Source organism: Podarcis raffonei, chromosome 13, assembly GCF_027172205.1.
Source record: "Podarcis raffonei isolate rPodRaf1 chromosome 13, rPodRaf1.pri, whole genome shotgun sequence".
In the NCBI taxonomy this organism is placed as follows: Eukaryota; Metazoa; Chordata; class Lepidosauria; order Squamata; family Lacertidae; genus Podarcis; species Podarcis raffonei.
The window spans coordinates 25,647,263-25,668,019 of NC_070614.1; the positions used below are offsets into that span (position 1 = coordinate 25,647,263).

Sequence of the window (20,757 nt, forward strand, 5' to 3'; positions counted from 1 at the left end):
GAGCAACCTGGCTGCTGAATTTTGCACTAGCTGAAGTTTCTGAAACATCTTTAAAGGTAGCCCCATGTATAACACACTGCAGTAATCTAGCCTAGAGGTTAGCAGAGCATAGACAACATAAGCTGTCCCTGACAAAGAGCCCGAAATTAACAGGTCCGTGGCAAAGTACTGTTACATTGCAACAAGAATAAGACGAGCAATGATGTCAACAACGGAGTTCAAATTGTAAACATCGAAGGAACGATAATAAACAGTAGTGACACCTGAATTGAATTTTTAAAACATTAAAAGTCGAAACCTGGTCATAAATATAAGCACCAATTCTGTGAATTGGCCATATTTCTACTGTTATTTGTAGCACAATACTACTTTTAATGTCATTTTTTATAAATTGCTTTCTGGTCACTGACCGTATTAAAGATATTTGAAATTTTTTTTTGTCCCTGACCAAATAGGGGCACAGCTGTGCCACCAGCTGAAGCTGATGGAAAGCACTCTGAAACAGCCAGACCATGTGAGCCTCAACTACCTGACTTTTAGAAAATATCTGAAGGCAGCTCTGTTTAGGGAAGTTTTTAATGCTTGATGTTTTATCGTGTTTTTAATATTCTGTTGGGACCCGCCCAGAGTAGCTGGGGAGGCCCAGCCAGATGGGCGGGGTATAAGTAATAAATAATAATAATAATAATAATAATAATAATAATAATAATAATAATAATAATAATTTATTATTAGTGCTAGCAATGGATCCAGCAGTACCCCCAAGGTAGAGAAATGTCTGGCCAGCATCGATTCTGACTCATAATATGGACAACAAAAGGGTTTTCCCCCCAGTTGCTTCAAGGAACTGCAGTTTCCTCTCCTTAAGAAAAACAAGGCAAACATTTGATGATTCTGTACAACTTTAATAACATCTGGTGTGGTAACCTTGTTTAAAACGAGCAGTTGATGTGTGAAGAAACTGCCTATTTGGTGGGGTATCTGGAGGCAAATTGCCAGTGGGACGAAGGAGAAGCCAGTAGCAAACCTGCAAGAAGACAAATCAACCCTCCTTCCCAATGGTGACACCCTTAGCAAAAGGTATAAATCGAGACCTGCAGGATAAACGCGGAACACTCTTACTGAGTGTCAAACCTTGAGCGCTGCCTTCTGCTTTGGGTTGGATCTCCAAGTCGCTCTCGCTATGAGAAGCAGCACCATGCACAGTCCAGTAATCGTGGGAAGAAATAGCGCAAGTGTTGCCTCGAATGGGAGGTCCAGGTTTTCCTCTGTCTCTTCCAGCTATCACACCTCTTGTGGGCTCGGTAGTGCCAGAGGCAATTCCTCCCGCTTTGAAGGTTGTTCCACCTATGACTATGGAATTGGCCACAGCAACCTTCTGAAAAGCGGTTGTAGTGGTGCATTTATCAGGGGTGGCCATAGGAGGAGAATGAGCACAGGTAGCTGCCCCAGTGGTAACCATGGCGGTTATCCTCCATTTGGATATGGGGATGGGCTAGCTGAAGTCAGGTCCGATGGAGCTGGCAATGGAGTTGGCGGGACGGGCAGTGATCCTGAAGCTTGCAGCGTTGTCTTTTCTTCTACTGATGGAAAGGTGGTCATGCAGGACCTCAATGATCGCTTGGCCAGTTATATAGACCAAGTGCGATGCCTGGAGGCTGAAAATGCTGAGCTTCAGTCCAAGATCAGTGATTTCCATGCCAAGAACAAGTTGGCTGGTGAAGCGAAGGACTACAGCCTCTATTACCAGCAGATTGAGGAGCTTCAAAACCAGGTAGGAATGTCATCTCTCAGGAACACTCAAAGCATTCCTGGTGGCCTGGTTTACATGACATGATAAGCCCAACGATGGTTTGCTAGGGTCATGTGGATGTGTGGATGCCTAGAGAGGGACTTGGAGCCTCTTTGCTTCTCCACAGTCATTTTTTGTGCTGTGCTGAGCTAAGCCAAGGATTGACTTAGCACAGGCACAGGCTAACTCCAGCCCTCCAGATGTTTGGTACTAAAATTCCCATCATCCCTGACCACTGGTCCTGTTAGCTAGGGATGATGAGAGTTGTAGTCCCAAACATCTGGAAGGCTGGAGTTTGCCTATGCCTGACTTAGCATGTCGTACAAACAAGGACTTGTGGCTAAGCTCCGTCCTCACCAGGGATGGCCAAATCTGTCAAGTTCAGTTTCTCTCTGTTGCTCATTTTCCCAGTCTTAATTTCAGTTCTTCACAGTTCCATGTCAGTCTGTGATTTAAATAAATAAATAAAATGCCCTTGTGAAAACCGAGCAGCATTTAACGTGAATTTCTCCCAATATACACGTTTGTGTATGTTATTCTGTCAAATACACACATTTATGTAAAGCAATTTCTCTGAAAATAATGCATTCCAGTATGTTATTTTTAGCAATATATGCATTTCTGTGGACACTTGACCCCAGTGAATGCATTTTAAGACCCATCACTTGGCTGGAGAACTGCACTGCAAAGTTCAGAGAGCTGCAATTTTTGAAGGACAACTGTGCTTTGGTCCTTGTGCTGTTTCAGAAAGCGGAAATGAGGTAGCCTTGGCTTAAAAAGGCAACCTAATCAACTTGCTGCCCCAAAGATTTATTCTTGGCTACAGCTTGTGGTTGGTGAGGACAGTTCTTAACCATGAATACTGGTCTGGATTGAAGGCTAAGCCAAACCATGGCTTAGCCCAGTATGGCATGAGAGCAAAAAGGACTGGGGAGGAACAAAATGGTTGTTAGCTGCTCTGGGGGAGCCCACCCCTTCTTGCTATCCCGGTGAGCCATTGTTTGGCTTACCCCGTTGTGTGAACCAGGCCAGTGTGTGCATTGTAGTTTTTGTGTTGTAGGCAAAGAAAGCCATCTACCCAAACCAGCTTTTTTATCATTCAGCTCTGGGCTTCATTCTTTGGTCTTTGTATAGATCAGGAGAAATTAACAGATTCCATTTCTTTCTCCCATCCCACCCCAGATTGTATGTACAACGGTGGAGAACAACAGCATAATTATCAAGATTGACAACAATCACCTGAACGTTGAAGACATGAAGCACAAGTGAGTTACGCATCGCTCTGAACGTCTCTTGCCTTTTGAGCCTGAAATCTTTGTGTCACTGTTAAATTCATATTTGCAGAAAACTTGGATTAGGTTGGGGAAGACAGCTGGAATGGGTACATAAACAGGGGAGGTGTGCAGATGTCTCTAAGACTATAGACATCACACTAATTTATGTACTTCTGTGCACACTTTACCCTGTCACATGCATTTTTGTACAACCTCCTCGGTTGGAGAACTGTGCTGCAAAATTAAGAGAAGTGTGACCTTTGAAGGATTGCTGTGTTTTGGTTCATGTATTGCTTCTGAATGTGCAAATTTTGAAGGGCCACTGTGTTCCAATCCCTGTCTTGTTTTTTTTTAAATTTATTTAATCATTTTTGATACAAACAACAACTGCAAAAAACACATACAACAAAAACCATAATAACAATAATAACACAACACAATTTGACAATTCAGATTTGAATACACTGATATACCTATGACTACACCTTTTTAAACAAAAATTTCCCACCTCTCTCGCCTTCCCCTACTTCTCACCACTATCCGCCTTACCGCTTAAATATTTGTTCCAGATTTCTTCATATTTATCCATTCTTATTTTGCGTCGACATGCAATTTGTTAGTATGTAGCTAATCTGTCCATATTATCAATCCATGTGCTCAATGGAATCTCTGTCTTGTTTTAGAAAGTGCCGATGGTGCAAGCTCGCTTTAAATGAGCAACGAGTTAATCTTCTCTCCCATCCCTGCTCTGGAGAGGGGTTTTTATTGGGATTGGGGCAGCGGCAGAAAGATGCGAACTTCCTCTCCTCCTCCACCCCCCCGTCCCGAGGCTGCTTGGGTTCACCCACCACCACACTGTTATTTATTTAATAAGAAATGCATGTAAATTCAATTAATGCAATTAGAGTTGCATGTAGTTTGGCCCTTCCTAAAGAAGAGACCCTGGCCTGCTAACTTTGTCAGTAGCCACGGTTCTTTTGCAATGTCTCATTTAATTTAATTTTATGTTAAGAAACTCAGAGGAGGAGCACTAGCTGGGACAGAACATAAGGATCCCAAATTGCTTTTATCGCTCAAATCATACTAAAGCCAGCCTTTAGTCATTTCCGTTTATGGCAAACACCTACCAATTTTAGCATGCCACAAATGAATCAGGTATGCGCTTATCATGAAATGCATAAAGCTCATTTGTTCATTCTAGGATGGAAATCTTTTCCCAAGAATAATAATAATAATAATAATTTTATTTGTACCCTGCCCATCTGACTGTGTTGCCTCAGCCACTCTGGGCAGCTTCCAGCATATACAGAAACATAATAAAACATCAAACATTAAAAACCTTCCTATACAGGGCTGCCTTCAGATGTCTTCTAAAGCCTGTATAGTTACTTCTTGACGTCTGATGGGAGAGCGTTCCACAGGGTGGGCGCCACTACCAAGAAGGCCCTCTGCCTGGTTCCCTGTAACCTCACTTCTTGCAGTGAGGGAACCACCAGAAGGCCCTCGGAGCGGGACCTTAGTGTCCGGGCTGAGTGATGGGGGTGGAGATGCTCTTTCAGGTATACAGGGTTGAGGCTGTTTAGGGAGTTAAAGGTCAGCATGAACACTTTCAATTGTGTTCAGAATTTAGTTTCTCCCATGCTCTGCACACAGGTTCCTCATGGGCAACTGGTGGGCCACTGTGAGAACAGGATGCTGGACTTAGATGGGCCACTGGCCTGATCCAGCAAGAGCTCTTTTGTTCTTACTGTGTCTCATTAAACAGATAGCTCCAGCAGAAAGCAGTGGAGTGTTTCTGTGAGTTTACCTGAAGTACTTCTGTCAGGTGCACAGATTTTGAAGGCCTGTAAAAACAACCCCAGCTTGCTAAGAAGGCCCAGCTAACCCCATCTCTCATAATTTTCCACCAGAAGACGTGTGAGTTTTTATTCAGCCAGGTCTTGTGTTGAATTGTCATTTTACTGGCCTTACTTTGGTGTTTTATTGTGTTTTCATAATATTTTATCATCTGTGTTGTTATTGTTGTTAGCCCCCTTGAGCATCGTTTGGTGGAAATGCAAATAACAAATAAGAAACCAACACATTTTTTATAAAATTACTGTTCCCCCCGATGTCTACTTGGGACGTGGGTGGCGCTATGGTTTAAACCACAGAGCCTAGGGCTTGCCAATCAGAAGGTCGGCGGTTTGAATCCCCACGATGGGGTGAGCTCCCTTTGCTTGGTCCCTGCTCCTGCCCACCTGGCAGTTTGAAAGCACGTCAAAGTGCAAGTAGATAAATAGGTACTGCTCTGGCGGGAAGGTAAACGGTGTTTCCGTGCGCTGCTCTGGTTCACCAGAAGCGGCTTAGTCATGCTGGCCACATGACCTGGAAGCTGTCTGTGGACAAACGCCGGCTCCCTTGGCCTATAGAGCGAGATGAGTGCCGCAATCCCAGAGTTGTCCGCGACTGGACCTAATGGTCAGGGGTACCTTTACCTGATGTCTAGCCTCTGATTCAGTTGTAGCATCTGAGCATGCTCATACTCAGGAGTGTTAAAATGGGGAAAGTGTCTTGAGTTTAATTTTTAGCGGCTGCACTGGCCCTGCAGAAATAAGCATGGTTACCAAATAAATAGATTGCAGCTAAGTCTCAGAGCCCTTTCCTTTTTTTGTCAACATAGGCTTGATACTGAGTGTGGCCTTTGTGAGAACGTGGAGGCTGACATTAATGGCTTATACCCCGTTTTGGATCAAATGGCTAGCTGTAAGACTGACATGGAAGCTGAACTGAAGTCACTGCAAGAAGAACTGTCTGGTCTCAAAAAGAACCACAAAGAGGTACATGGTTGGCTCAACAAAATAAGAGCCCCTCATTTTCATAAAAACAATGCATGCATGAATTGCGTACTTTATACAAAAAATTGGCACAAGCCACTTTTTGACACCAAGTGCCCCCAAACAGATTACATTCATGAATTCAAACACACGCACACAAATTCAAAGAGGATTGGGCAAATTCATAGAGGAAAGGGCTATCCATGGTAACTAGCCACAAGGTCTATTCTCTTTCTCCATGTAGGAAGCTATGCTTCTGAATACCAGTTGCTGGAAACTGCAGGAGAGGAGAATTCTCTTGTGCCCTGGTCCAGCCATCTGATTGGCCACTGTGAGAACAGGATGCTGGACTAGATGGACCAATGGCAGGCTCTTTTTATGTCGTTCCGCAGGAAAGGTTGAACAGTTGATGCTGTGCGCAGCCAGCCCTTTCATAATACGGCATGTATATAATACGACATATAATAAGGCATGGTTCTCATCAAAGTTCTCTTTGCAGGAATTAATCTCTTTGCAAAAACTTTGTTCAAGTGATGTCAACATGGAAATCAGTGCCTGCCCCAGTCGAGATCTGAAGAAAATCCTGGAGGAGATAAGATGCAAGTACGAAGCGACGATTGACTCAAACCGCAAGGAGGTTGCAGAGTGGTATGAAGGCAAGGTAAATAAATCCAGCCCCTGTAAGGAAGCAAAACTTTAAAAGAAGAAGAAGAAGCCTGATGGGAAAAGGGCAGGGGCTGCAGGAGTCTCCAGGGTGATGCTGGTGGTACGATGCTCTGCGCTGTTTTGTTATTCACTACTTTTACACTCACACCTTCCCCCAAAGAGCGAGTGTGGTTCCTCTCACCTCCTCCATCTCATTCTCACAACAAGCCTGTAAGGTAGGTTAGGCTGGGAGATGGTGACTGATTCAAGGTAAGCCAGCAAGCTTCATGACTTTGCATGGAGATTGGAACCCAGGTCTCGCCACTGCTCTTCCCTTTGGCTAATCAAAGAACCGTGCAGCAGTATATCCAAAAGTGCAATGTTATTCAGGTTGCAATAACTAGAGCCTCTAAAAAAAGAGGGGTGTGTGTGTCAAAGCATATACAATCCTGGCTCAGCATCTCTAAAATAGAAAAGAACGTGCTCTTTTCTTTTGTTCTGCCAAAGCCAATGTTCCGCTCCCCCGCCCCGCATACCGAATAGTACATAAAACCTCTGAAAATGCTGATGTTTCAGTCAATCTGTGTTTCAGCTGGAGGAAGTGAACCAGGAAATCTGCACCACTAGCAAGGAAGCTGAGGATGGCAACCATAAGGCCACTGAGCTGAAACGTCAGCTGCAGGCCTTAGAGCTCGATCTCCAAGCCCAGCGCAATCTGGTAAGGAGAGCGAGTGTGGGGTGCATCTTATTGCTCTATCCTTTTTGCGGCTCAGAGCAACTCACATGGTGGAGTCACGGTGGGTCTTCCATCCTGGGACTAATCAGGTCCACAAATCCCTTAGTTTCAATCATGCCATGCCATGGGGTCCTCTTCAGACATTCAGTGGGTACAGATGCTTGGCTGCACAAGGTGAGAGCGCTCAGTTAACTTAGGTCCAGTAGTGGTTGGTGGGGCAGGATGAAGCAGAGTGGCATTGGAACACGGTTGCAATCAATACATAAAATAATTATCTCAGTGATCGAGCTGGGATATAAGGGTTCAGATAGTCCCTAAACTACCCTAGGTTGTTCAGGGCTTTGTAGATTAATGGAAGAGACTTTGAACCTGGCTTGATACTAGATGAGGCTTCAGCAAAGGTGTCACATGAGGGGGGAAAAAGGGTAAAGGTAAAGGACCCCTGGACAGTTAAGTCCAGTCAAAGGCGACTATGGGGTTGTGCTGCTCATCTCGCTTTCAGGCTGAAGGAGCCGGTGTTTGTCCACAGACAGCTTTCCAGGTCGTGTGGCCAGCATGACTAAACCACTTCTGGTGCAATGGAGCACCGTGATGGAAACCAGAGCGCACAGAAACACCATTTAGCTTTCTGCCACAACGGTATCTATTTATCTAGTTGCACTGGTGTGTTTTTGAACTGCTAGGTTGGCAGGAGCTTGGACAGAGCAACAGGAGCTCACCCCGTTGCAGGGGTTCGAACCGCCGACCTTCTGATCAGCAAGCCCAAGAGGCTTGGTGGTTTAGACCACAGCGCCACCCCCCACATGTTGTAGGCCACGTTGAGTATCATTGGCAGTCTGTTCCTCAGCAACTGGCATTCAGAGGAACAGCACCTTGATCCTGGGGGTAGTATACAGACATCATGGTTAGTAGCCATTGACAGGCTGATTTGATTTATGTTCACCTATGTACTTTCTCTCTGGTTTCTGCATAGCTTCTGGTTCCAAAAGCTTTTCGCTCATGCCCACACATTTAAGGCACTTAGGATGCTACCTCTTGTTCCCTCCTCACCCCTTTAGAGAGACACACTGCAAGTGTCCTTGGCTGAAGGAGAACATCGCTACAATGCTCAACTAGCCGAAATACAGGATCGCATCTCCTGCATGGAGCAACAGCTGGCAGAGCAACGCTTGGAAATGGAGGGCCAGGAGCGGGAATACAAAGAGCTCCTGGATGTTAAGAACTGGTTGGAGCAAGAGATCCAGACATACTGCAGCCTGCTAGAAAATGTGCCAGGCGAAGTACATGCCACACCATGAAGGAACAGCCTAATTTCTTATCCCCTACCATTTCCGTTGCATGACTAGATTGGGACTAAGGTTAATTTCCAGCAAAGGCCAACTATGTTGAAATACCTGCATCTTAATTCTTGGTTTCAGTTTTTAATGGCTTCTGGTCATTTCTACTTCTGAATAAGGCTGAGCTGAAAGAGAGGGAGATTTTTGCAAACATGGAAAAACTCCTTTTGGTAACCTGCAGGGGACTGCAGTGAAAGGGGGAGAAAGTGTTCAGGAAGCATTGCTCTGTGTCAGCCTTCTGTTGAAGTGATCATCTTTCTGCATTTTTTTGCTTCTGGCACCTATTCTGCTAATCCACACAACTTGCTCATTTTGCTGTTGAATCAACCCACCTGTTTCTAATAAAGGCTAATAAAGGCTTTGCCAGTTGCAACTGAACCTGAACAGCAGCTTCGTCAATTCTGACTGTGTGATGGTGACAGTCATATGAGAAACCACATTTAAGAGGCATCACAAAATGACAGGTTGCGTTCACCCTACACTTCGGATGTCCCTATAAAACTGCCTTAGACAAGACTAGTTTCAACGTGTCATTCTCATGAATAACAAACCATTACGGTTAATGATGATAATAATACAGATGGTCTTTGAGAAGGACAACAGGTGCAGATGAGTTAGGCCTCACTTCTCTGCTGTCATCTGCCAGGCAGGTTCTTGGCGAGTTTCCATCAACTACCAAGTCAACACTAAACTCATAACCATCCCAGCTTCTTTCTATGCCATGGTACTTCCAAACAGACCTGCTGTGCACCAGGTAGACCCACCTGCAGGCATGGCTTCCAAGTCCCCTTCACTACCTAACAGGCAGCTGATGGCCTTGAGACCCCAGCAACCACATTCAACCCCACCTCTGAGCTAAGTCTACACAGCAGTGTAGAACTATCACAATTCTGGAGATGTTTGACTTTCCACTCCAGGGGTGGAGAGCAAGAGTGTTTTTCTGTAATATACATTCAGCATTTATGGCTGGGGTAAACGTGAGCTTGGTTTGGTAAGGCTTGTGAGTCTAAGGGAATCTTAGTTATTTGACAGCAACACACTAGACATGCACACACACATGATTTCTGGTTCCTTGTTTTAAGTATTAAGTAACAAGGCAGCCCACAATATTGTCAATAGCTTAAAGGGTCAGAAGTACACTTAGACTCTGGACTTAATGGTCTTACGTCTGCCTGAGACTGGTGTTTTCCTTTATTCTGCAGATGCAAACAGTATTGAACTAGGAATTGTTTTATAACTACCCCCAGTGCTATTTTTCAGCCAGAACTCACAGGAACTCCATTCTGGCACCTCTCATGTGGGCGCCATTGTCCTTATAAGAGAGCAAGGGACACAGGTGGCACTGGGGTCTAAATGACTGAGCCTCTTGGGCTTGCTGATCGGAAGGTCAGCGGTTCAAATCCATGCAACAGGGTGAGCTCCCACTGCTCTGTCCCAGCTCCTGCCAACCTAGCAGTTCAAAAGCACTCCTGTGCAAGTAGATAAATAAGTACCACTGTGGCAGGAAGGTAAACGGCGTTCTGGTTTCCGTCACGATGTTCTGCTGTCCCTGAAGTGGTTTAGTCATGCTAGCTGCATGACCTGGAAAGCTGGCTGTGGACAAATGCCGGCTCCCTTGGCCTGAAAGCGAGATGAGCGCTGCAACCCGATAGTCACATTTGACTGCACTTAACTGTCCAGGGGTCCTTTACCTTTTTACCTTTATAAGAGAGCAAGGGTGAGTTCTGGCACCTCTTTTTTTAGAAAAATAGAACTGTCTACCTCAATACCATAATGACCACAAATAATTGATACACAATTCAAAAGGACATTGGAAGGAGCCCTTACACACACACACACACACTTTTTAGATGGTAAGGTATATTGCTTCACTCACGGAGAATCGGAAGCAAAGAGAAGAAGCAGAAACACTCCCTGGGATGGGCAGGGTCCTCTAAATTTCGAACCCCCTTCACTCACATTTAAATGTCACAGATTGAGTGAGGCACACAGATTGAAATATTGACTTCTATCCTCCTCACCTACCTTTCTTTCACTTGCAAAATTCTAACCTTTAAAAGTCCACTGAAGAATGTGGAATGTTCAAGGAGGTGGGGAAGGGCTGGGACTCTGTGGAACAGGCAGAGTGAGGCCTTGAATGCCAAGACAAATGCTTTGAGATAACAGAATGTGCCTCTCAGCTGGAGAGGAGACCTTTGAAATTCTTCTGGAACTTTTCCCCTTTAACATTCAGGAAGAATGTGAAAACATTCTTATTTACCCAGACATTCAGTGGCTGAAGAACACCATTCCTGACAAACCCGATGAAAGAATGCTTTTAGGTGTAATTGCTAATATATATATAAATTGAAACTGCTTTTAGATTTTTTCATTGTAACTGTTTTTAGAAAGCTTTAAAACTTTTGGAGTGTTTTCACCGTGATTTTTTGTTTCAAAATTGGGTATCCATTTGCTACTTGAGGAGGAAGGTCAGGATATAATTCAGATGATGAAGATGTTCTGGGTCTATCCAGCACTAATTTAATCATGTGATAGTCTCCTTTGGATACTGGCCTTTTTTATTTTTAAAAAATAAATCCGCTTTGACACCAAGAAAAGGGGATGAATTAGAATAAGGGACACCCTGTCAGCCAACATAATACAGTCAAATATATATTAAAGTCAACCCCATCATTAAAAAGAGAAAAAAAATGCAGCACTAACATTTTCCAGGTTGTAGCTGCGCCTCCTGAAATGTAATGAATACATGAATTAAGTAAACATGTAATATAGAATTAAAATTTAATGCCTCTCTGTGTGTGTCTAACACGCAAACACAAATTAAAAGCCCACATTCATTATTTTTCCTATGTTAATTTCTTCCTCAACATTACTTCCCTAGTACATCAAAGACACGGGAAAAGTCTTCATCAGATGGTGCCTGCTAGGCATTATGTAAATCGAGCAAGCTCATTATGACAGGCAACAAGATTTTTTTAAAAAAGCTTTGCATAGTTGCTGGTAGAAGCAAAGCATTTCTCAGGGAATGGAAGAACTTCTTGGATATTCTGTTCTCCAGGTGGGACTGGGGGTTTAGCCAGGCATGCCCTTTTCTAGGATACAGTTGCACCTTGGCTTTTGAACAGCCTAGTTCTTGAATGTTTTCACTCCCGAACGATAGAAACCTGGAAGTGTGTGTTCCAGTTTTCGGACGTTCTTTTGGAAGCCAAATGTCTGATGGGGCTTCTGTGGCTTCTGATTGGCTTCAGGAGCTTCCTGCAGCCAATCAGAAGCTGCGCTTTGGTTTTCGAACATTTTGGAAGTCGAACAGACTTCCGGAACGGATTCTGTTTGACTTCCAAGGTATGACTGCACTCCATTTGACACCCCCTTGGTTTTCTCCAACAATTAGCCAGCCTTCTGTGGCCACGGAGCATGCTTAGCTCTCAGAGGCTGCTTTTGTCCTCTTCTTGTTTCTTTTTCCACTTTTTTCTAACTTCCACAAACCTTGGGATTCATCCAAATCTGCTGCTATCTCCCTCTTGTGCATGGATTGTGGGGTGTGTGTTTTTTTGCTTAGGCAGAATCCATATCCTATACAGTGGTGCCTTCCAAGATGAATGCCTCGCAAGACGAAAAACGCGCAAGACGAAAGGGTTTTTCTTTTTTGCGTTGCTTCGCAAGACGATTTTCCCTATGGGCTTGCTTCGCAAGACGAAAACGTCTTGCGAGTTTGTTTCGTTTTCTCTTAAAGCCGCTTGAAGAGGTGCAGTTGCGACGGACCGTGCTTCGCAAGACGAAAAACATCGCAAGACGAAAAACATCGCAAGACGAAAAACATCGCAAGACGAAAAACATCGCAAGACGAAAAGACTCGCGGAACAAATTAATTTCGTCTTGCGAGGCACCACTGTACAAATTACCAGCAGAGTCAAAGCACAAAGCAGGAATCAAAAGTGCACACAGAACACAAGTCAGGCAAGACGAGCATAGCTGCAATTTCATGTCAAGGCATAAGTATATGTGTAGCGTATTATTAAGGAATTAAGCCTTTAGTAGATTCTAGAACACATTAACCCATTTTGCAGCTAGAGAACACTGAGAATGAAATTACAGTGGTGCCCCGCAAGACGAATGCCTCGCAAAACGAAAAACGCGCAAGACGAAAGGGTTTTTCGGTTTTTGCGTTGCTTCACTAGACAATTTTGCCTATGGGCTTGCTTCGCAACACAAAAACGTCTTGTGAGTTCGTTCGCTTTTTTCCTAAAGCTGCTTGAAGAGGCGCAGTTGCGACGGACCGTGCTTCGCAAGACGAAAAACATCGCAAGACGAAAAGACTCGCGGAACGAATTAATTTCGTCTTGCGAGGCACCACTGTAGTCCTGAAAACAGTTAGTGAGTCCATGGCAGAGAATGCAAGGGCATGTGTTCCCAGGTGTCAGAGAAGGTTATTTATGTATGCAACAACTGCGGCCCATATTTTGTTAGCCCAAAAATGGAAAGTGAACAAGGTCCCAACTAAAGAGGACTGGCAACTTAAGTAGACAAAAATGTTCATGGATGCAGAAAGCTAACCTCTTACAGCAGCCTTGTGTTGATTGCCTGGTCACTATTGCCAGTGCAGTTGGGCCAGGATTGGTGCTATGTGCCCTGGCTGTTTTGCCCTGGTGAGCAGCCTAGCCACTGAATTCTGCACCAGTTACAGCTTCAAAACTGTCTTTAAAGGCAGCCCCATGTATAACGAATTGCAGTAATCTTGCCTAGAGGTCACCAGAGCACAGAAGCAGAAGATGGGCAATCCCTGTCCTGATTGGGGCATAACTGGGCCACCAACTGAAGCTGATGGAAGGCACTTCATTCTACTGAAGATGCTTGAGTAGAACTGCGTGAGCAGAAATGGACCCAGAGGTTGCGTTGTGTAGGTGAAGTGGTTTGTTGCAGACAGTTTGTTATGCAATTCCATCACAGATGCAACACAGGGCAATCAAAACAAAACAAAACATTATGCTAACACCTGTCCTCTTGCAAAGCCACTCCCCTAAACCAATTAGGATTCCCTGAGTCTCCCCTCCTTGCCCAGAGGTCGTTTTCACCCATGATTTCAATTTTGGAGATATTTGCTGAGCTTGTACTTGGGGACTGACTTGAGTGCTGTCCTGAGGGGAAGGATGAGGAACTGTCTGCAGAGCTGAGTTTCTATAGGGACCAGCGGTACACCCCGGGGCGGACTGCTCTCAAACCACCAAATCATTTATGGTGCTGTTGCCAACCAAGCTTGTAAAACAGGGGTTGAAGAACCTTAAGACTTAAATGGGGATTAAGTATTCTCCTAAGATGTCAAAGAGGAATCGAGGAAACCTAATCCTTTTGCTGGATTCGTGGCAGCAAATCCACAAGCTCAGACGTGGTTTGTGTTGCACCACTTGTCCCTGTCGAGTAGGGCCGGCCCACCCATGAGGCAAGGTGGGGCAACAGCCTTGGGTGGCAGAATTCACAGGGGTAGCCGATCTGGCCTCCAAGGAAAGCATCGCTCACTGCTACTGCCACTGCCATAGTGGCAGCAATGGCTGTGACACACTGCTTGGAGGCTGGATCTGCTGTTTTCTTGGCAGTCCTCAACAATGCTGTCTCTACAGTGGGGAATAGAATGAGCTGCTGGTCTCCTCCCATCCCTAGGAAGGAAATGGTGGGGTCTCCTGGGTTCTGCACCTGCCCAGCATGTTTCAGAGTAGACTCTTCCCCCCAGCAATGACCTTTGATTTTCAAGTCAACCGCCGGCTAAGTTTGCTTTGATTCCACCCCATTGTACTAAGTGTAGATATTCCTTCCCCCCCGATGTAGATCTTCACTCATCTCTTCTTCCCTGCTGGGGTGGGAATCATTTTGTGGTTTGCCTCAGGTGCCAAAATGTCTCGGGCTGGTCTTGCTGGTGCTGGGTTACAGACCCAACTGGAGGCCATGACTCCTGACTACACTTTCCCGAACTGAGGGTTGAGCTCTCTGTTCAGGGTCCCCCATCTTCCCCTCACTGCCTCTGCCTACTCTTGCACTTCTCACCTTGGGGGTTATCCCAGTCTTGCTTTGAATAAGGTGTTGAGTCTTAGAGAGGCTGCCCATAGTCTTTATACAGCCTGGTCTTTATACAAGATTGCAATCAGGGCTCAGAACACAATCTTGGATTTGATGGTTTTCCAGGTTATAGAGATGAGCAATAAGGGTGATTAGCAGAAAGTGTACGTTAAAAAAAATAATGCACTCCTGAAAACAGCATGCAGATTTCCCACCTATCACATTTGGCCTACAAGAATAGGAGATGGGAGGATCTGGTGATCAGGTTCCTCGCCTCTGTTGTAGAGGCAAAGCACACTTTAGTGGGGAGACTAAGTCACAGCTGTGGAGCCACCACCAAAAAGGATCTTCCATGGAGCCTTGCACTGTGCACCTCATTCAGAGGAGACCCTCACCCGCTGTCTTGAATGAATGGGCAAGTTGACACAGGAGAATGTGGTTTCTCAGATATCTCAAGTGTTCAGACAAACCCCACTGAATCTAAAGAGCGCATTAACTGGCTCATGAACTGCTACCGTATGACAAAACCAAGAATGACTATCAGTTTGGCTAGATAGGCAAGCTTTTCTCCTGCCAACCATGGACATTCTTCCTAAGGGAGACCCCATACCACCTTGACAACTGCTAAATTCTCTTGCCTGGCATTGCGGATTTGTCCTCCGCTGGATCAGTTGCTGGTGCTTCATCATGAGAAAGAAGCGCCTCGCAGCAGCCTGTTTTCTTTCGCCAACACAGCTTTTCCCTTGCCTTTCCCTGATGCCACATGTGATGCCATGTTTGTAATAAGGAGGTACAACAGAAAGTCCCCTAAAGGGCTCAGTAGGCGCATTAGGCCCAACTCAAAAGCCAATTACTGTTAATAGCTGCTTTCTGCCCTTACTGGAAAAGGAAGAGTGCCCTTTCTGCGTGCTGGGGAGGAGAAAAAAGGTGCTCTGAGATATGCTTTAAGGGGTACATTTGAGCCAAAGCTCACACCACTTTGGGCGTGCCTTCAGTGCTGGAAACCTCCTTGGGCCGTCACTGGAGTGCAGGTGCAGATCTCTGAGATTCCATGAATGTTTCAGGTGATTGCTGTCCAGCTGAGATGGGGATAGGCAGATTCTCCTTCTTTCAACTGAACCTTACACCCGCTTTATACATTATGTTTTCCGGATCGACACCTATTAAGTTTTAAGTGCACACCTAAATACATGTGAGGGGAGGATTCGATGTCACGCTAATTGATTGAATGCAATCTACATACAGTCATACCTCGGGTTACAGACGCTTCAGGTTGCGCATTTTTGGGTTGTGCACTGCGCCGAAACCAGAAATACTGGAACGGGTTACTTCCGGGTTTCGGCACTCGCGCATGTGCATAAGTACTAAATCACGCTTTGCGCATGCGCAAAAGCATCAAATCATGGCCCACACATGCGCAGAGGCGGTGCTGCTGGTTGCGAACGCTGCAGATTGCGAATGTGCCTCCTGCAACCCGAGAATCCGCTGTATAAGTTTTTGTTGTTGCAGAAACACAAACAGAGCCTGCTGGACCAGGCTAATGGCCCATCTTGTCCAGCATCGTGTTCTCACAGTGGCCAACCAGATGACTATGGGAAACCCACAAGCTTAATTTGAGCATTGTCCCCTTCTGTGGTTTCCAGCACAGTTTCTGCCTCCAGCTGTGGAGGTAGAGCATAGCCATCATAGCTATTGGTAGCTGTGGGAGCGAGTTTCATAGTTTAACTATGTGCTGAGTGGAGAAGTACTTTCTTTTATACAATCATGGGAAGCCAGAGTGACTTTGGTGGGGATTGGATGGGAGGGTTTTTGAGTGTTTTCTGCAAGACGTCCTTGATGCAATCATAGTGCAATAGCGGTAGATTTATACTGGACTGTCCACACATCATTCCACTTTATTGGATATTCAGCAGTGTTTCCCCATTGTTATTGCATTATTGTTGCTTGGAGATATAGACTCTTGCACTGTGGTGCCACAGAATAAGAAACTGTAGCATTTGTGGTATAAAAAGTGACAGGATTCCAGCAGGACATTACAGGACGTTCACAGAATGGAAATGAAGCAGTATGTCTGCTCTGAAACTTTTGCAGGCAGAAACAGCATTGAAAGTGGGATTGTATATAACTGCCCCGATACCACCATGAGCACAGATAATCATCATTGCAAAGGAAACTAAGCATCTAGAACAGGGGTCAGCAAGCTTTTTCAGCCGTGGGCCAGTCCACAGTCCCTCAGACCATGTGGTGGGCCGGACTATATTTTGGAAAAAAAATATGAATGAATTCCTATGCCCCACAAATAACCCAGAGATGCATTTTAAATAAAAGGACATATTCTACTCATGTAAAAACACACTGATTCCCGGATCGTCCACGGGCTGGATTGACAAGGCGATTGGGCCGCATTTGGCCCATGAGCCTTAGGTTGCCTACCCCTGATTTAGAAGTTAGCAGTGGAATATATCTTCTTGGCTCATTTTTGCCACTGAAGCAACAACATAAACATAAAGTTTGATGGTGGATGCTTGTTTTTGTGGGTTGGAGACAGGGGAGAACCGAGGCTGAAATGGCCTTTTTGCACGGATTCCTGCGAAACCCACAGGGCTTCCTAAATTTAGCATTTCATAATCAGAGCTTTTAAAAAGGCTGAAGTTCACATCTTCCAAGCCAGACTGGAACATCGAGACAAACTGGAGTATCGCTCATACTGAACGCTGGCTGGCACCAAACCCGAAAGCTTCAAATGCGAATTGAAATGTAGATTCTGAACTTCAGCTTCCTTTATCTGAACATCTGAAGAACTGAATATGAATGAGAATTTCGCCCCACGGCATTACATTAATGTGTCTTTCAAGAAGTTCCAGATGTTTTCATACTGTCATTGCTTGGTTATGTAATACAGCCTCCTGGAGCAGAGAGAATGGGACATATCCAAGATATGTTATGGATTGTCAGATTTATTTATTTTTTAAAAGTGGAGGATGCAGACACAGACAGAAGGATAGACAGAAAGAGAAGGAGAAAGAAGAATGTTTATGAGTGCTTGTTGCTGGAATTGCAACAGCAGAGATTGTCTCATGTGCAACTTAAGGGTTAATCTTGTTAGTGTTAAAGTCAACTAGCCAAGAGGGGATGGGTGGAGGTGTTGCTTAGCAACCATGCAGAGTGGCACGATGTTTGCTGAGGTAGTCTGTGCTCTGATTGGTTGTGTAGTTCTGAGGGAGTTTTCCCCTGTGAGTTTGATTGTATGTTTTCCTGATATGTAGAAAACCTGAGCTAAGACAGACAAAAATCTCTCCGGTCCTTTCTCATCAAATTATACATTGTTTTTGTTAAGTTCCCTCAGTAAAGCATTAGTAGGATTAATTTCCTTGCTGGATTCCATCTGCACTATTTCAGTGACTTTGCTAACACCTTTAAGTAGAGGCTTCTAAAGAAAATAGAATAATGGATTAGAGAGATGTTGTGATTTAGCAAGTACTTATGAGATACAGAAAGAGAAAGGTGGTCAAGTGAGAAGGCAGGACAAACAGAGGGGGGGAAATCAGCAATGTTAACAGAAAATGGAAGGGGTAGTATTTTCCTCAGGGCTATATTAATATTAAGGGAAACTGAAAATATTTAAGTAAATGAGAATCTTTTACCAAAAATCCAACATTATTTGGGAAAAACCAGTTACACAGATTTGACCAGTATCAACTTTATACCCATAATTTCACCTTCCTGCACATATGTAGGACACATAATGCTTATAGAGAGTAACTCGTATTACAAGGGGGAAAACACAGTTACCGTAGTTATGCATTGTTTCTGTTTCAATTTCTTATAGATTTTGGTTTCAATTTCTTGCAATCTCTCTCTCTCTCTCTCCCCACTTCTAATTTTGAATAATAAAGGTAAAGGGACCCCTGACCATTAGGTCCAGTCGTGACCGACTCTGGGGTTGCGGCGCTCATCTCGCTTTATTGGCCGAGGGAGCCGGCGTACAGCTTCTGGGTCATGTGGCCAGCATGACAAAGCATGACAAATTCTGGCGAACCAGAGCAGTGCACGGAAACGGCGTTTACCTTCCCGCCGGAGTGGTACCTATTTATCTACTTGCACTTTGACATGCTTTCAAACTGCTAGGTTGGCAGGAGCAGGGACCGAACCACGGGCGCTCATCCCATCATGGGGATTCAAACCGCCGACCTTCTGATCGGCAAGTCCTACGTTCTGTGGTTTAACCCACAGTGCCACCCATGTCCCAATTTTGAATAATAATTTTGAATAATTTTAAAAGATTGATAATTTTTGTACAATATCTTTGAGTCTTGGGAAGGAAGAGGCAGATTTTCTGTTTCATGCTGTCATTTCCCTTCAGACTGTAAAAGAAATGTAGGCATTCAGAGAGTTAGCATGGCAGAGATCTTCACTGCATGAATAACTTCCACTCCCTGACTTGTAAAAAGCCCCACCAAAAGTGTCTCTAGTACAGAAGCATTCAGCAAAAATACCAATGACTTGTTTTCCAGCTTTTTCTCTGCAAATATGAGGACAAGAGATCTGTTTTAAACACTGTGGGAGGATAGAGTCTTAGGATTGTGCAAGTCGACAGCTACTAGGATATAAATGTGAAGGCAGGTATGCTATGACTAGCTGCCTCTGAACACCCCATTCTTTTGTCAAAGTAAGCCTTGGCTATGGGGAGTCTTTGCAGGGTCAGATCTGGCTTAGGTCCAGGAAACACCAAGGCAGCTGGCAAGCAGGTAGGCAAAATGAACTCTAGGACATAGCAAGGGCAATAGTCTAATGTAGAAGTGCAGAATCTGCAGTCCTCCAGATGTTGTCAGGCGCCAGATCCCATCAGATCCAGCCAGCATTACAGCTGATCAAATATTACTGTAGTCCAGTAATATTTGAAAGGTGGCCTGATGATCATCTTCCAAAGCAACTACTCTATTCCGAACTTCAAAATGGAAAGCGTAATGCTGGTGGTCAACAAAAGAGGTTCAAAGACTGTCTCAAGGCAAATCTTTAAAAATGTAGTATAAACACCGACAACTGGGAAACACTGGCCTGTCAGTGCTCTAGTTGGAGAACAGCCTTTACCAAAGGTGTCATGGTTTTTGGAGATGCTCAAACTCAGGACGCAAGGGAGAAACATGCTAAGAGGAAGGCACGCTTGGCAAATCCACACCGTGATCATCTTCCCACTGTCCCCACTGTGGAAGGATGTGTGGATCCAGAATTGGCCTCCATAGTCACTTACAGACTCATTGTTAAAACTGTGTTTATGGAAGACAATCTTACTCAGCTACGAGTGATCGCCAAAGAAGAAGAAGAAGTTAGGGGAAAGGTTTCTTTGTGACATCCAATAATATGCTTCATTACAAAACTCTTCCCCACCCAGCGAGGAACCTCTTCCTGCTTCCTTTCCATGGGATGCTTTGGATCTGGCCATCCTTCTAGGGACAAGTACCTGAAAGATTTTGGCCTTGTATCCGTGGTTTGATTTGCTTCTCTGCTTGTTCCAAGGTGAAGCAAAGTGGGGTTGACTGAGAGGTGTTATGACAGCCATCTTCCCATATCCCAAGGGCTGTCACATGGAAGATGATGCAAGCTTGCTTTCTGCTGCTCCAGAGGATAGGACCCAAACCAACAGATCCAAATTACAGTTGTATCTTGGTTGTTGAACACCTTGGTACTCGTCCATTTTGGCTTCTGAATGCCGCAAACCCAGAAGTGAGTGTTCTGGTTTGAGAACGTTCTTTTGGAATGTAAACGTCCAACATGGCTTATACGGCTTCCAATTGGCTGCAGGGAGCTCCTGCAGCCAATGAGAAGCAGCGCCTTGGTTTTCGATTGTTTTCGGAAGTTGAAAGGACTTCCGGAACAGATTCCGTTAGACAACCAAGGTACGGCTGTACAAGGAAGGCGATTCCAACGAAACATTAGGAAAAACTTCTTTGCAGTAAGAGCTGTTTGACTGTGGAACAGAAGATGGTGGACTCTCCTTCTTTGGAGGTTTTTAGAGGTTTAAAAGAATCTGTGAGGGATTCTTTAGCTTTGATTTGTGCATTGCAGGGGGTCAGACTAGATAACCCTTAAGAGTCCTTTCCAACTCTAC

General features: G+C 44.8%; 1 protein-coding gene across 1 annotated transcript; it reads left to right on the top strand.

Moving 5' to 3' along the window:
- Window positions 1–1,597: 1,597 nt before the first annotated feature.
- Window positions 1,598–8,978, top strand: LOC128399675 (keratin, type I cytoskeletal 17-like). The gene is made up of 6 exons (XM_053361334.1): window positions 1,598–1,774; window positions 2,975–3,057; window positions 5,729–5,885; window positions 6,382–6,543; window positions 7,120–7,245; window positions 8,322–8,978. The coding sequence occupies exons 1-6, from the start codon at window positions 1,601–1,603 to the stop codon at window positions 8,559–8,561; spliced, it is 942 nt and encodes a 313-aa protein (XP_053217309.1). The 5' UTR covers window positions 1,598–1,600; the 3' UTR covers window positions 8,562–8,978.
- Window positions 8,979–20,757: the final 11,779 nt, after the last annotated feature.